This window comes from Haemaphysalis longicornis, unplaced genomic scaffold, assembly GCF_048455015.1.
Source record: "Haemaphysalis longicornis isolate Haplotype H1 unplaced genomic scaffold, Haemaphysalis longicornis Haplotype H1 scaffold_2, whole genome shotgun sequence".
Lineage (NCBI taxonomy): Eukaryota > Metazoa > Arthropoda > Arachnida > Ixodida > Ixodidae > Haemaphysalis > Haemaphysalis longicornis.
The window spans coordinates 97,572,180-97,588,218 of NW_027526295.1; the positions used below are offsets into that span (position 1 = coordinate 97,572,180).

Consider the following 16,039-nt stretch of genomic DNA (forward strand, 5'->3'; position numbering starts at 1 on the left):
GGCGGTCTCGACGGGTTGCTGCTGCATGCCGCTGCGGCGGCGTCGGCGGCCCTGTCGCGTTGCCGCCGCGTGCCTAATGAGGCCCGACGACGACATGCCGCCCCCTTCCCCCCCCCCCCCCTCCTCTCGTCAAGCGCCCCCAGCTGATCCGATTGTAGTGTGGGGGCCGCGGAGCCATCCATCAGGGCTCGTTTGAATGCGGACGACGGAACGCGCGTGCCAGCGGCCCGCCGCCGCCGCCGCCGCCTGGCGCGTGCTCGGCGGGCCCTCCTGGTACACGCCACTACTGTCTGTGTGTGCGTCGGCCCAAGGTCTCCTCCGGCCTGCGCTCCAGAGCTCTGACACGCGCGTGCGTTCGTACGCTTCCGTCGACGTCTCTTGGGTGTGTCTTTTTTTTTTTTCTCCTGTCGCGTGTTTCTGCTTTCATTAGTGTGATCGCGTGCTTTTCGCCGTGTGCGCTCGCGTCGCCGTTCTTGTTCCGACCGAAAACCCGGGCCCGCTCGATGCGGTCTCTGTTACGCTTCTGTGGCAAGCTGCCGGCTTCTTTCTGCGAGCTTGTGGTGGGGCCTTTTTTCCTTGGGCCCTTTTGTGGTATCTGGCGGCGCGCTAACTTTTGGGCCCTTTGAGGAGTCGGCACGCGTAGTCTCCGTCCTCGTACTCGGCTGGGGCAGATTGAGTCGTTGCATTGTCTCCGCTGGCGAATCGTCGATGATTATTCTAACCTCTAACCTCTATTTTTCATGTGATCGCGACAGGGGTGTGTTGCGGAACAGCATTTTACTTCTGCTGGCGTAGACAGAGCGTAGACAACGCACTGCGTGATGGTCACGCAACTTGTCTTGTTACCAAGGTGTCTCTGTGGTCTTCCTGTTTGTGGGCTTTGTAGTGAGATCGCTTTCGCGATTGCTGTGCAGTTACGTCGATTTTCTATTCCGTTTATCTTTAAGTCGTGCACAGCACCGTGTCTGTCTGTCTATCTGTCTGTCTTTTTTTCGTTCGTTTTTTCCTTTCTTAACGCTCACCCGCAAGTTCCGCGGGGCCTTCGTCATGGCTCTTCGTGGGTGGGTCTCTTATTTTCACCGGCGCGGCCACAGATCGTTTTGAAGATGCGGCGGGCTACGGGGAACGCTGTCCCCGTGTTTTCCCCTTTGCGTGGGTGGCCGCGGCTAATGTTTACCTGAATGGCCGTTCGCTGCATGAGGATCGCTCTCGAGGCCAAAAACCAACAGAAAGAAAATTAGGAGAGAAACATCATCCGGTGTGCGAGCGCGGATTTTGTGGGAGTACGCTGACCGTAGCGTTGCTGGCACCGCGGAATGCTTTGCGAGCTGAGGGTAAAGGACGCTTGTCACCGGCTTGTGTATACCGCTCGCCTGTTGGGTAGCATCCCTCCTACGCGTACGCTGTGCCGACTTGTGCGTCTTCTAGTTTTGGCCACTCGCCGGCCCAAACACGATCGATTTTCTGGGTAAATATACCCGCCGCGGCTGCTCTGTGGTTGTGCTGCTGAGCCCGTGTACGCGAGTTCGATCCTTTCTTGCGGAGGCGAACACGTCCGTGGGCCGAGATTTCGGCGCGCGTTGAAAGTACCCAGGCGGTCAAAATAGAACCGGAGCGCTTCACTATGGCGCGTTAAACCCCATAATTAATCAATGATTTTTTTGAGTAAATTAGAGAAAAGCCACGAAAAACTTTACCATATCCCTTCATAAGGAAAAGTTGAGGGAGGCGCGAAAGCTTTCTCTTGTCAAAAGTGCCTCAAAACCCTCGCTAAAAGTGCGTCCCATCGATCGCCAGACTTTCAAAGACCCAAGTCGCAACAAACGAAGAATGAACCCATACGACGATTGCGCACTATGTAAACGCATCTACGAACGATCTAAATGTATGCCGATAGGTGGATTGACATAAAGGTATACTGCTTCTTCATGAGTGATGCGGGTATTTTATCTAGACCCGGAACCGTTCCTTTATCGCGATTTTCAAGCAACCGTGTTGACACAGTGGAAGACGCGTTTCACGCACGCGCCGTGTGTCCAGGGGTCTTACCAGAGCTTTTCGGTCGACCAATCGGTCTATGTGGAAATGCGTTAGTTTTTCTGACAGGGCGCCGTCGGCACCACTAAGAAAGCTTCCGCTTTAAAAGTTTGCTTTGTGTTGAACGGGCGCAGTGTGCCGACTAGTGCGTAGAACTACACGCTGTGTGCCTGCGCCGGTTAACTGCAAAACAGAAGTCTGACGTGTTGTCCTACAGAGGAAGGGAGTGTGTTGGCGGATGCACAATCCGCGTACGCCTGCCTCCTCTTCGGCGCGTGTAATGATGCGGCGCGACCCTTCAGCAGGCGTGGGCGTTGTTCTTGACCGCGTGTCCGGCTGGAACGGCGCACGCCCTAATGGCGCACGTGGTAGCGAAGAGGACCGCTGTTCCGTGGTTCTGGTGGGGCGAGCAACCACCCAAGCAACCACGGACGTCCGTGGGACATCCGAAATACAGCCGGACATCCAATGCCCTATTTGGATGTACTATTATGAGCAATATGAAAGGGAACACGGGAACGCATAGAAAACACCCTCAGACCCAGATATGCGTGATACGCAGCGGCCGCCGTCGGAAACAAAGTGGAAAGGGGGACGCTGTTCTAACAACTGTTCCCATTCCCGCTGTGCGTCTTATCGGCTGTCGGACGATACCATTTTATCGGCGAAATGACGTAAGCTGCTGCTTTGTAGAAATCCCATCGTGGTGGGAGTGCCAACAGTTAGTGCAAGAGCGCCCACCTTTCTCCCTTCCATTTTCACAGCGCCATCCGCGTATGGCTCCGAGTCTGTTTCGAGGCTGTTTGCCACGCGTTCCTGTGTTCCCTTTCATATTGCTCATAATAGTACATTTCCGGACGCACAGTGGACATCCAGAAACGGATGTACAAGTCCGAGTGACATCCGCCAGTGGACGTACAAAGTTACTACAAAGCATCAAATAATGGCTTAAATTGAATATAACAGCAAAAACAAAAAAGCTACTTTGCTTTTCAATTAAAAATATTTTGTACATCAACACCCTGACTTATATATTGCAAATTTCATCTGCATATTTCTGAAATTACGCCTAATTTTTTTTTTTTACTTTTTTGAAGCACCTCACCGATTCCAACGATGATCTCTTTGGGGAAGGATATATAAGAAAAGAACCGCTAACAAAACATGTGGAGCAAGCAGGTTCACTGTGTTCATGTATGCCTGTCTGCCCTGTAGTGCGTTGGTGTTGTGCGGTGTAGTATTCGTTGAAGGAACAGGTTGTCGTTATGGGATTCTGGAAATTTTTCTGAACATCCAAAGTACATCCAATTTCGGACGTTCGACTGAACTTACGGAAGTGTTAAATTCGGACGTCCCACGGACGTACATGGTACGTCCATCGGCCCTGAAACGGACGTCTTACGGACGCCTGGTAGAGCCGGAATAGACGTAGGTGGACGGCCGGCGGACGTCCGGTGTTTGCTTGGGAAGTGGTCGGCTAGCCCACTTTGGTCGGCTGTGGAAACGCGACGGTTCGCTGCAGTTTCGGTGCATCCAGCGCTAAAAGCGCAATAACTTTTCCGTCGCCCCGATTCTGTACGGTGGTCTAATCGGGACTTTATTAAAACGGGCTCAAGAACTGAAACCCTTCCCGTTCCACCGAGGTATAACGGGTAATCGGGAGTAATGATGGGAGAACCGTGGCACAAAAAACTGCTGTTCGAGCCGAGGAGCTAGCTAGGCCTGTGCACCTGCGCTTCCACTCCGCCTATGAAGGCCAAAAGAAAAAAGTCGCATACGATTCTCTTCGTTAGCGCTTTGGATCAGGAGCCGCCCGACACTTGGGAGCTGCCGACAATGCGCAATATTTCTGTTGCGAGGGGCGGTCTCCCTTTAACGAGCACGTGTGCTCCCCTCACTGGAATGGTAGCACGTCGATGGCGCTGAAAATGAGTGTGCGTTGATTTTCAGTGGACGGGTTTTAAATGCCTACGCATTTCTGTGTGCGCTCTGCGAGTAAACCCGTGTGCCCGTCTGCAGCGCTTCGTGTGTCACGCTTTCGCCGCACACGGAAGCTCTATTAATGAAGAGCCCCAAGGCCATCGTACTTTCGTTTCCCCTAAAGTTTTATTCCAAGCAATGCATTTGTGTACAGCCGGGAGGCGTCTGTAAAGGCGCTAGGCATATGGCGTTTTCCGGCGTACGTGTGCTCTTACGGAGTATTTATATTTAATATAAAGCCCTTGGGCCATCATACTTTGATATCAGACTTGTCCTATCGTTCCTAAGATATAGGCCTCCTGCGCTGGAGTTTTGGTGACATGCAGCGCCCCTAGCGGCCGACGCCTCTGGGTAGTACAAAAGCAGACGACCCTCGCCGCCCTCCATGTGTTTTCAATTACAAGCCAGAGTGAAAGTTGGTTGTGGCGCTTTGCGGCGTGTTTAAATGACTGCATACTGTATGAAATTAGCTGCAGAGGTTAAACAAAATAATATCCGCTAAAAGAAGCCGATTTGTCGGCTTTCTTTTGAGCGAGCTGTCGCGGTGGTCGCGGCGTGGGACAGTATCGCTAGATCGGGTGGTTTAACTGTTTGACGACAGTTACAGTTTTTTTTTCTTTTTGCGTGCGGTCGATAAAGGAAAGTTCACGAGTAGCATAAACACGGAACGCTGCTCATCTTACATCCTGAGGTAACTGCAAAAGGTTGCTTCATCGGGAGCTTTAAGCGAACGCAAGAATTGCGCAGCCGACTCAGCTGACACTGCTGGCCTGGCACCGCCTTTGAAACGAGTGGAAATTTTGTTTCGTATTTTCGCAAACTAAATTATTCTTGCGTAACGGTTTACGCCGCACGATTTACGAACGGCAGGGTACATGTATACTAGCGAGTAGGTGGGGCAATACCGCCAATTAAATAAACAAATTAAGCGCTATTAAAGCACGCAAAACACGCACCAAATCACACGCACAGCATAACATAACACAGCCGCATACACAGCGCGGGGCCCCGAATATTTACGTACGATCATCACTGACTGTGTTGGTTTTCTAGTGCAGGGGTCGTCGAATCTGAACGCCGACACGACAGTTTTGACTTCAAATGGAGTTAGACAGCGAGACAAGAACAGAGAATTGGCGTCCTCCAGTTGAATTACCGCCCCCCCCCCCCCCCCAATGTTCCCACTTCGCCAGATTATTGTCAAATATTATTAGAAATTTGCTAAATTTTTTCTCTTTGCATTCAAAACCCCCTCCTCAACCCCCTCCCCCCCTGATTTGACGTCCAGCCCTCCGCCGTGTCGGCTGCATGGAACTCGGCCGTTGCTGACCCTCATTCTAGGCTATTAAGTGCGAACTGGGAATGTATGCTGCAAGAGCATAATTAAGTAAAGTGAGAGCAAGCAAGGAAAGCGAGCGGCCTCTTAGTTTGCCCGACCACTTTTTACGGCCACTAATTTCGGAATCGCGAAACAGATTTCACGCTTCTGACGGTCGCGGCATTTTGTCACTGAGACACGCAACAAAACGGCAAGCTAACGCTGCACCGTGTATTCGTAACGGCGACGCAAACGAGCACTGTTCAATGAACGTGCACGCATAGTGTGCAGGTACGCAAAAGAGCGGCGCACCGCAGCAGGCGAGCCTGCGGTCCGCCGGACTCGCTGCCTTTTTAAAGCGCGATCATCGCCGATTGCGTCACTCTTCTTTTTTTATTGGCTGTTTTTGAGAAGTCTTTGTCACCTAGAGTATAAGTTTTAAACTTTCACTTCGTACGACCATCGATCGGTGAACCTGCGAGTAGCAGACGCCGTCACGGTCCCGGCACTTTCGTCGGCGCTGTAAACGTGTTTAGCGCTGCAAAGCTTTTTCCCCTAATGCCAAGTTGATCGCTGAAATAGATCGGACGCGTCGGGGATGAGCTGGTGACCACGTCGCAAAATAATCGGGAACGCCGAGCTCATTTTGCTTCTGTCAACGCGGGATCCTATGGGACCCACGCAGCTTTGTACTACCCGGAAGTACTGCCCGGAAGCAGCTTGCGCAGCGCCCCCTGGGCAGCGCAGGAGGCCTATATTCTAGCAGTGCGTTAATTGTGCGGAGTAGTGAAGACGATTGAAGGTGTTTTGTGTTTAGCGCTCTCTATTGGATTAATTGAGTTTTGTGGAGGCATTTAATATAATACCCTGTGACCATCACATTTTCATCTCGTACGAAATCGAATGCAATAAAATATTTTTTTTTTCAACATCGTTCTCCGAGATGTAGGGAGCACGGACAAAAAAACCTTCACAGGATCGGCTTGGCTTTATCCGTACGCCCTCAGGAAACTGGCAACCCTATAAAATCAACCAAAGTTGACTACGCAGTGGCGGGGACAGCGGTACATCGCCCGCCGCGGTGGCTCAATGGCTAATAAGGCGTTGTGCTGCTGAGCAAGAGGTCGCGGCTTCTATTCCCGGCCGCGGTGGCCGCTCTTCTGATGGAGGCGAAAAGCAAAAACGCCTGTGTGTACGAGATTTCGGCGCACGTTGAAGAGCCCTCCACTAAGGTGCGCCTCATCGCCTGTGTAGCGTCGGCGCGTTCAACCCCATAATAATCAACAGTGGTACATCATTATACACTGATAATAACAGAAGAAATAAAAATAACAAAAGAAAAAAGACAGAGCATCCGGAACTTGTGCAATAAATAATCGGTACAATATTTCACCCCTTGGATGTTGTTACAATTGATACAATATAAAAAGTTAAGCTAAAGGCAGGCACTTGGGTACAAATACACACATGCACAAAAAGGAACACGACCTGAAGTTAAATATCTAATGCGTTTAGTAGGGGTGGCAAGGTATGCGCGAGCATTTGAAGACCGTAATTTCTGCGCGCATGAGGTATTTTCCAGGGTTCTTTATGGCGCGTGTGATAGTTGGTGCTATTCCCGGTTAGATTAGATAGCTGCGCGATAAAGTTTGTCGTCTTCTTTTGCCCAGCATGGTAATGCTCAAGCAGCATATTCTGGTAAATAAATCCAACTTTAAGAATGCCGTGTTTTAAGTGCGAATGCACTTTATAAGCGACCTCAAACCTTCCACCGCCGGCGGCGGCGGCGGCGTCCGCAGTCCTCCTCTCCCTAGCAACGGCGTGGAGCGGAGAGGAGCGTCGGTAGCAACGGCGCGGTGACGTCACTTCACCACGTGACCGCGCTCGCTCCGCCTCCTCGCCGTGGCTGCGCGGGTGCGCGCCGCTCCCCGCACCGCTCCTCGCGCCGTGACGTCATGGTATGACGTCACAGCGCGCCTCCTCTCCCCAGCAGCTGCCGCGCCTCTCTCTCCACCGTGACGTCACACTCTCTCCTCTCCCCCTCGTTCGGCTGCAGCTGCCGTGCGCCGCTGTCCCTCTCCCCTTGCGCTCGCCTCCTCTCTCAGCCACCTGGCTCGGCGCGCTCGGCGCGGCGTACCCCCCTATATATGCAGCGATAAACTGCCAGACCTCCGTGGGTCGGCTCGCGCGCGCTCACGGGCGAATGCCAACGGATTTTAACTTTACTCCCCCTCATAGCATCACCCCGTGCATTCGCACTTAACCATGTTCACCCTCGGGGAAATGCTTGGGAGTTTTTGTGAAAAGTGGTTCCGTGTGGGCATTGAGTGGTGCGTTAGAGGTTGCGCGCACAACTTTTTTTCTGCAGCAGGAGTAGCCTGTTGATGTTTGAAAGAGTGATTGATTGATTATAGGGTTTAACGCGCCGACGCAACGCAGACGATGAGGCGCGCCGTAGTGGAGGGCTCCGGATTAATTTTGACCACCTGGGGATCTTTAACGTGCACCGAAATCTCGTACACACGGACGTTTTTGCTTTTCGCCTCCATCAGAAAAGCGGCCGCCGCGGCCGGGAATCGAACCCGCAATGTTTGAAAGAGTGGTTTCCCCGAATTAGGTGACACTAGCTAACATGCGAAATTCCCTCCCTCGATAAAAAGAGTCTGCCCAGCGATGCTTTTTTGGGGAGCAGTGAAGCCCAGTTGGAAGGTGCTTAGTATATAATGTTTCATAAGTCTAAAGCAGTCTTTGTGGGCATTTAATAAAAATCCCCTGTGCCTTTAGAGCCTTCCTTCGTTGGTATCCGACCGTTTCTGTGGCGCCCGTAAGAATGGCCTTTCAGCATTGCATGCCGGTCTAGTAGCGAAGCGAACTTTAAAGGGACTCGGTGTTTATATAGCCGAGACATTTCCCTTTTGGGACTTTCTGCAAATTTTTCTGGTGCACGTACTAGGGGTGCCCTATCATCGGCCCCTTGATGCCCCATTATTCGAAATTTACTAAATCAGTCATTGCGAGGCGAAACGCGTTGTGCTTACCCAGTTTTAATCTGGCCGTACTCACGCCGTGTGCGCTCAGTGCTGAGCTTAGCATAATAAAATTTCAAGCTCGGTGCGGCAATCCGGGGCAAGCTTTTCGCCGGGTTACTTGCGACAGGCCCACTCGAAGGGGGGCTTCTTAGGCAGCTGGAACATTTTCTTCTTCAGCCGCCGAATGTCGCCACCGTGGTTTTGCTCGGGACCCATTTGGCGTCATCCGATGTTCGCCGTAAAAGGCCGCGTTTCTTCTTTTCCTGAAATTCTCTGGCTCCGCGGTTTCGCGAAACTATACGAGTGGTATTCATGATGCTGCCAAAGTGTTCACACTGACCCAGGCAATTTTCAAAGCGAAGCTTTTAATGCGTAGCATTCTTTGCCGAGTATTCCCACAACCAGGACCGTGTAACGCCCTGCATTTTCACAAAAATTCAGATATCGCGGAAGTTTCGCATGTAGTCGCAATAATGGCGTAAATGGAGATAACTGGTCGTACGAAATGTTGAAAAACTAAAAGATAAAAATATAAAAATTACGGAAAATGGGGAAACGTGTAACGCCCTCCATTTCCGCAATAATGCAGATTTCGAGAAAGTTCCACCTGTAATCGTTATAATATCGTAAATGGGAATAATTGGTCGAACGAATTTGTGAAAAACTAGAAAAATAAGAAAAAATAGAATAATTCCGGAAAACGGCGAACCGTGTAACTCCCTCCATTTCCGCAATAATGCAGATTTCTCGACAGTTCCAAATGTAATCTTTGTAATAACGTAAATGGAGACAATTTTTTTTTTCACTAATCTCCCGGTTTTATGGATGAAGAGGAGGAGGGGAGCAGCATTGCCTGGTGCGCCCCTGGGTTTTATGGTTTTATCTTTCATCAGATAACGCTGGCCCCCGCGTAACCCGCCTGTGAGGCCTGTGAAAAGTTACGCCATGTAACGCTTGTCTCTTTGTGCCGCACCCGAGGGGCCGGCCGGTGAACCCGTCCATTCGGGTATCAAGTTATCTGCGCTTGGAGCTGGTGGCGTCTTCGCTAGCGGAATCGAGACGTTGAACGTTTCTCCTTACGTCTCGCATTTCTCGACCCACTAGCCACAGCTCACCATTTTGAAAAAATCAGCCCCTATGCCGAGCACAATAACCCTCTAAAAACAATACCACACGCAAGTTCCTTTCAGCCCAGGTAGGCCACGATGGAAGCTTCGCGTCAATTCGATTCCCACCCGTGCGTGGGATCCGCCGATTTCTCTTTTAGAGGCTCCCAGTGGCAAATGGTGTACATCCCTTGGTCAAATTTTTGACATCCAAAGAACGAAAGCTAGTGTAGTAGCGACGCGCGTGAACTCTGGAAATCAATTTCAGGGTGGCAAGGAACTAGCAAATGCAGCATTTATTGAAGTATACTGCTTTCGTCCGTTTGACCAAATTTTGTGCCTCAAAGCTCCTTGCTCACTCGCTCTAGAAGCAGCCCAGGCACGATAATGTACACACTTTGTCAAAATTTTCTAGGTGGATAGGCTTTACCTTTAACTCTGAGAAAGACATCTTATGACACTAATAAAGAAAGGTTCTTTAGTTTTCCGGCATAAAACTTTTCTGCTTGGCTCGCGGCGTAAGCTAATGCATCAAATTTTTTGCTGCCTGTGCACTTCCAGCTTGGTCTAGAAAACTGACGACTGTGCCTGCAGTTACGAACGTGTTCCTGTGTTCTCATCCAGGCTCGAGGTTATTACCGTACTGATGACAAGTCTGTAAATGCAACTTGTTTACTTCACACGGAGCTACTTGTCACTAAGGGCCTGTATTTAGAGGCTTTTGGGCCTATGATGTTGAATAAAGCTAATCAACTTCATTAGATTGTTGTGCTGTGTTTCGGGGTGAGGGCAGTGTACACTGGATATGACCTTCCTCTCACTGCGACCCATAGTTATCTTCCATAATGCTCTCAAATGTGGCCAGTGTGAAGCCATTCCATTCCCCAGTCATCGCTGCATTCGTGGCTCAGTGGCTAAGGCTTCGACAAACGGGCTGCCACAAAAATTGTAGAAGCGAAGGAAACCAGCGCAAATGGATATCCAAATGAATGGAGGCTCTGATACAGATGAGATTGCTTAGCTGCAACACTTACTACTCCTAGGAAGTAACTGCAATGTCTTATCACCGGATTCTTGCAGGAGGCATCAGAGCTGCACATAGAGCTGATGTAAGGAATGTAGATTAGTAAACAGAGGACGACACAAAACAGGCATCACCTTAAAATTAAAAAAAAAAACACGGATGAAATCCAAATCGTCGAGGCTTCAGTCTCTTCCGCATTTGCGAATTGGCTGCATTCAGAAAGTTTTTGTTGCCTGCAATGATAATCGCATCTTAGATTCCTCCGAAGCTTCTCAAAATGCCCTTCAATTCTTTCCAGCACGCTTAAGTTTGCAAGTTGCACAATTCAGCCACATTGCTACAGGATTGGCACGCGTCCTATTTTTCAAGTATACATTTTGAAGTGATTACACGCCCTTGGGACATTGTCCCTGAAGAAGAAAGTGTGTGACGGCTGCATCTTACCAGTACTTACCTATGGGGCAGAAACCTGGAGACTCGTTCAACTTAAATTGGGGATGACTCAGCGAGCAATGGAACAGAAGATGATGGGTGTAACATTAAGGGACAAGAAGAGTGTGGAGTGGGTCAGGGCATAAACGCATGTTAAGGACATATTAGTGTGGGCAGGGCATGTAATGCGAAGGCATGATAACTGTTAGTCATTAAGGGTAACAGAGTGGATCCCTAGAGAAGGCAAGCGTGGCAAGGGCGTGGCAGAAAGTTAGATGGGCAGATGAGATCAAGAAGCTTGTGGGGATAAATTGGCAACAGTTAGCCCACGACCGGGATAATTGAAGATCTATGGGAGAGGCCTTTGCCCTGGAGTAGGCGTAGATAGGCTGATGATGATGATGGTGATGGTGATGGTGACACGCCCTTGGTAACTCCACTTGCACGTGCGCATACTCCTCCGTACTTGGGTGTTTGCATTGCTCGAGCCGCACTGTATGCCTTTCCTCTTCATACAGCTGATGCAGGTGTGGAGCAACTACCGGCAGGGCCACACAGGTCAACTGTCCGTGATCACCACAGCGCTGCTGTTCCTGGGTGGCCTGGCACGCATCTTCACCTCACTCACCGAGACGGGTGACCCCCTCATGGTGCTCAGCTTCAGTCTCGCCACCGCCGTCAACGCGCTCATCTTTGGACAGGTACGACACACAGCGTTCTTCGTAATAGAGAACCTTTTCATTTCCCAAAGCTTGGAAACATGTGTGGGCTTCTCTGTGAACAATTAAAAGTTGCAATTCTTGCAATTGGACCATCTTCTCAAAACGTCTGCCGTGATGGGCTCACTGATTGGTTTGAGGCGGCCACAGTCTTGATCCGAGCCAACCGCAACAAGTGAAGCTGCCGAAGCAGACAGAGGCCAAAAGTGAATTGATCCTCACCAAAAATTTGTATGAAATACTGTGTGAAAGTGGCTTCCTATCTGAGTGTGGCAAAGGTTGACATGGAGAAAAAGGACGTTGGGCGCCATTGGGCACTCTTTAATTTCACATGGTTGTGAATGCCAAAAACAAACGAGACAGAGTGCAAGCTACATATTTAAGGCAAGAATTCAGCCAGACAGGCTAACTTAATTGCTCTGTCATTTTTGCTCTCATTCACATTGCACTTTGTGACCCATATTACGAACTGCAATACTGCACCCATACTTGCTATGGGCATTTTTTGTACAGCGCTGACTGTGTCTTATGCTCTACGTGTTGTGCACCCAAAAAGCTGTCTCCTTTATATTTATACCTCTGTTGTGATATGTGATGTCAAAATCAGCTGCAGATGTAGGAAGAGATATGTGCCTGTTTTATGGTGTCCTATCTGGATCCATTCATTGCTTTTAGTGAAAACTGAGTATATACTGCAGTTACTTGTAATGGCTACATCCCTCACAAAACTTGGGAGTTTTCTCGAAGGTGCTTCGAGAACACAGGCATATGTGCACAGCGTGATGATGGACATTGCCAACTTCAAGTGCACGTTTTGTCACTATTGCAGGTCTTGTTCTACTGGGATGCCACCAATAAGCGACTCCAGAAGAAGAAGGTCAAGTAGCTTTCCTAGATGGCCACTGGCGGCCGGTGGGACTGGGAGAGCTTGGACAGCAAGAGCAGGCATGAGGAGAAAACAGAAGGATGGAAATGCTGGGACTTTGTGTGCTACACGCCCTGGTCCTTGGTTGGCTGTGGGCAGACTTCTTGTTCTCTGTGGCAGCGAGGACCTAAATCGTCGGAATTGGTGCTCACAAGGGCCACCACTGCCTCTGCCAACCACACGTCAGAAGAGGAGCCAAAGCCGCCCTGCGTTTTCCCATGCTGGGTTGGAGAAGCTGACAGAAAGCAAGTGCACTGTTGTGACTTGCTTGAAAAGACACCATTGATGTTCTCTTCATTTTGTTCTCTCTGCCAATGATGTTCTCTCCGCCAGGCTTTGTGCCTTTCCTCTTTGGCCCTGCCTTTTTTATGTGTTTATTTTTCTCTTAGCTGAACATGCTTTAAAACGCCTTCTGCTCTGTTTGTGTGCGCACGCCCAAATGGGCTTATTCTACGGTCCAAGTGGTTTTGTCGCTTTCATTTTTCTCTTTTTGCGTCTTTTGGGTATAATGCAAGGTGCGCGGTTTTCCTGTGCCAGTGTCAGTGTACTGTTGATATGCAGTATTCCTGCTACTTACAGGCAGCAGCTTTGTTTCGAATAATTTGGTCTTTCTGAGCATAAGGAGGAAAAAAGCCAGGTGTTGCACATAGCAGTGTGGGCACCGCCACTGCACTGAGTGCTTCAGATTGTCTGCTTTACATGTCCGTGTTTACCCTGTTCTACAATGTGCAGGAGTTGTCTCTTTTCATAAGCACTGTTAGCAAAACAAACACTCGGCCACGTGATTGTGCCGTTTCGCTCAGGGTAGCTCCGTGATGCCAAAATGAATGGAGTTCCATATGGAAAGCACTCCTCTGCTTTGTCCGTAACCGTTCGGTGTCTTTCTACACTTGCATGCACTAAGCATTCTCTAAGGGCTAGCACATGTGAAGACACAGAAACCTTTCTTCTCCACTAACCTCGCCACAACCTCAGTCTGCAAAGCAGCTGTGGGTGACATTGACTGCATTTGACCTGTTTGAGAAAAAAACCTGTTTGCATGACTATAACGTCGACTGGTCTGACAGGTACAGGTTTATAGGGTAGGAGCTGGAACTTGGTCCACTTAGATGGTGCCTTTGGCCGTGTCCTGCCAGCTGTGAAACCCTGCCGCCCTGTTCAGGAAAATGATGCTGTGGAAAGTGCCTGCTGAAATGGCGCTGAGCATTACCTTGTGAGTTAGAGTGGCCTGTGTTTTGAGGTGTGCCTTGTGTAAGGCACACCTTTTCCCTTGGCGGCAAGAGCTCCTCAAACTTCTCGCATCAGGCAAGCTTGGCGTCATTGACGGCAACAGTAATAGAGATGGTCTATAGGATGGGAACAAGTGGTTCTGTTCTCAGTACTGGTACTGCAAGACATTCGAAGCTGTGAAGTGGATGAGTGGCATATATGTTCAACTGCTATTTCCACGCTTTTTACCTTGTAACTGTAAATGGTGCAGTGTACGTTATGCAATAGGATTGATGGTCACATATAGTTATTGTAGAATTGTGTGATACAGTACAAAGCTGAAACGTCCGGCATTTTATATCAAACATCGCTGCAGTTCTACTCCTTAAAGTCAGGATGTATGTGTGTAGCCTCTAAGCGCTGCATTTTTTTTTCTACAATTGGAACCATATCTGCACATACATTGTCCTAAAGAACAGTTAGAACATATTATACAGAGTAGAAATGATTGTAATGTAACCCACTGCTGCCTCGTTTCCTTTTTTTTGTGTGTCATTCTTTTTTTCCTGTTTGCTAGCGATCTTGTATCGACCAATTTCGTGACTAATAATATTTTTAGATTGTTGAAAAGTCTCATTTATTGTAAGTTGTGTGGGTAGTACTGCGAGACTCCAATTCTTAATCTGCTGTCAACTTGTGCGGCCTCTTAATCTGTCGCTGCACAGATGATAGACTGACTGTTACGTCACCTCATAATGAACACGTCCTATCAGTGTGGTGGCTTCAAGTCGTTTCTGTCTACGCTGCTCGATGGAGTCATGTGAAGGGCTGTCGTGTCAGTTACATGGGCTCTGAGGGAAACGTGGGGGCTACATTACCATTTGCTTCATCGCATGTTACTGGCTTTGCCATGAAGCTAGTCTCGGCTGTGAGGCTGCGCCATCTAGTAAAGCAAATCTGAGCCAATTTATAACTACAAAATGCACAGTTCATGACCAGCCCCTCAGTCTCAAGAGGCTGGCCTTACACAGTTTATAATTGGCGCATTTTTTTTTTGGCTGCCAATAGTAGGAAGGAGCAGGAAGGACCATTGCTTAGTAAAGTACCCGCAAAAAGAACCAATCTGATACCGCCCCTGCTCTAAGGCAGGGCGGTATCAGATTGGGGTGGCCAGCCTCTTCTGACCAGATGGTGGCCGCATGTCTCAACTTCGTAGCTAAATCCAAATACCTCAAAGTACTTCACTGGAAGATTGTAATAGCTGGGTAACACCAATATCTGCAATACCAAGGAACACCTAATTGAAGACAACCAGCTTTCCCGGCTGTCGGCAACGCCAACAGTCTGACACATCATAAACAGGGTTGGTATCAAAGCCCCATAATAACTGGTACACATGCCCCCATTCCCCAAGAAATTCACACCTTGCTAAATGTGCGCCTTCTCCCACACAGTGCGCATCCAGTGCACAATCAAAAGCGGAGAGAACATAGTGCACAAACATGGGCTGAATAAAGGTACCTCATCGGGCCAGATACGGTAATGTAGGTGCTGCTGGTTGCGTGCGTCACAAACCATTTGCAGTGATGTCATTATTCGACCCCATGACCTTACCCCCATCAATTCCATCTCCATACATACAAACCACGTGACACTGGCGGAAAAAGCTGCTCTTTTGCTCGCTTGGTCGCATCAGCAGACCCAGAAAATCTTGTTTTGTGATTCAAAAATGGCTCACAAGAACTTTGCCAAGGGGACAATTTTTCCCCTGGTGCTTAAAATTCTTTTTCGAAGTCGTCCTATCGCCCAGGCAGAGCTGATATGGTCTTCTGCCCACCCAGGGCTGAGGGGGCCATGAATTGGTCAACATTGCGCCTCGAGAGCTTGCTATCCAACCAGGACCAAGCCTTGCCCCCTTCCATAAAGCCAGCCAGCTGGCGGCAGCTTTTTTAACTACCATGAAATTACTATGCAATACCGCCTTACCCGATGACTATACCCGCCTGCACACCGGTAATAGTAAGTATACTAATGCTGAAAAGTGACAAGTGCCTCTTGCAGACCAACACACTGCCATATCGCGCCAGGTTGGGTGCGGTTTATCCCACACTCTGCACCTCATTCAACTGCCCTGCATGGATTGCACAAGATGCCATCGCTCACCTCATATCGAACTGCCCCGAAAAGCCAATAATACCCAGTGGCGAGCATTCGGAGGCGGCGGCGGGCATCTCAGACTTGTGGATTCAGAAGAGCCTAA

General features: G+C 49.5%; 1 protein-coding gene across 1 annotated transcript in view; it reads left to right on the plus strand.

Moving 5' to 3' along the window:
• The window catches only part of LOC144169046 (mannose-P-dolichol utilization defect 1 protein-like), a 67,366-nt gene extending 52,957 nt beyond the window's left edge, over positions 1-14,409 (plus strand). The window contains exons 5-6 of the mRNA XM_077698043.1: positions 11,445-11,627; positions 12,475-14,409. Of these exons, the coding sequence (XP_077554169.1) occupies positions 11,445-11,627; positions 12,475-12,531 (240 nt within the window). The 3' untranslated portion in view covers positions 12,532-14,409. The remainder of the gene's footprint in view (positions 1-11,444; positions 11,628-12,474) is intronic.
• The last annotated feature ends 1,630 nt before the right edge of the window (positions 14,410-16,039 follow it).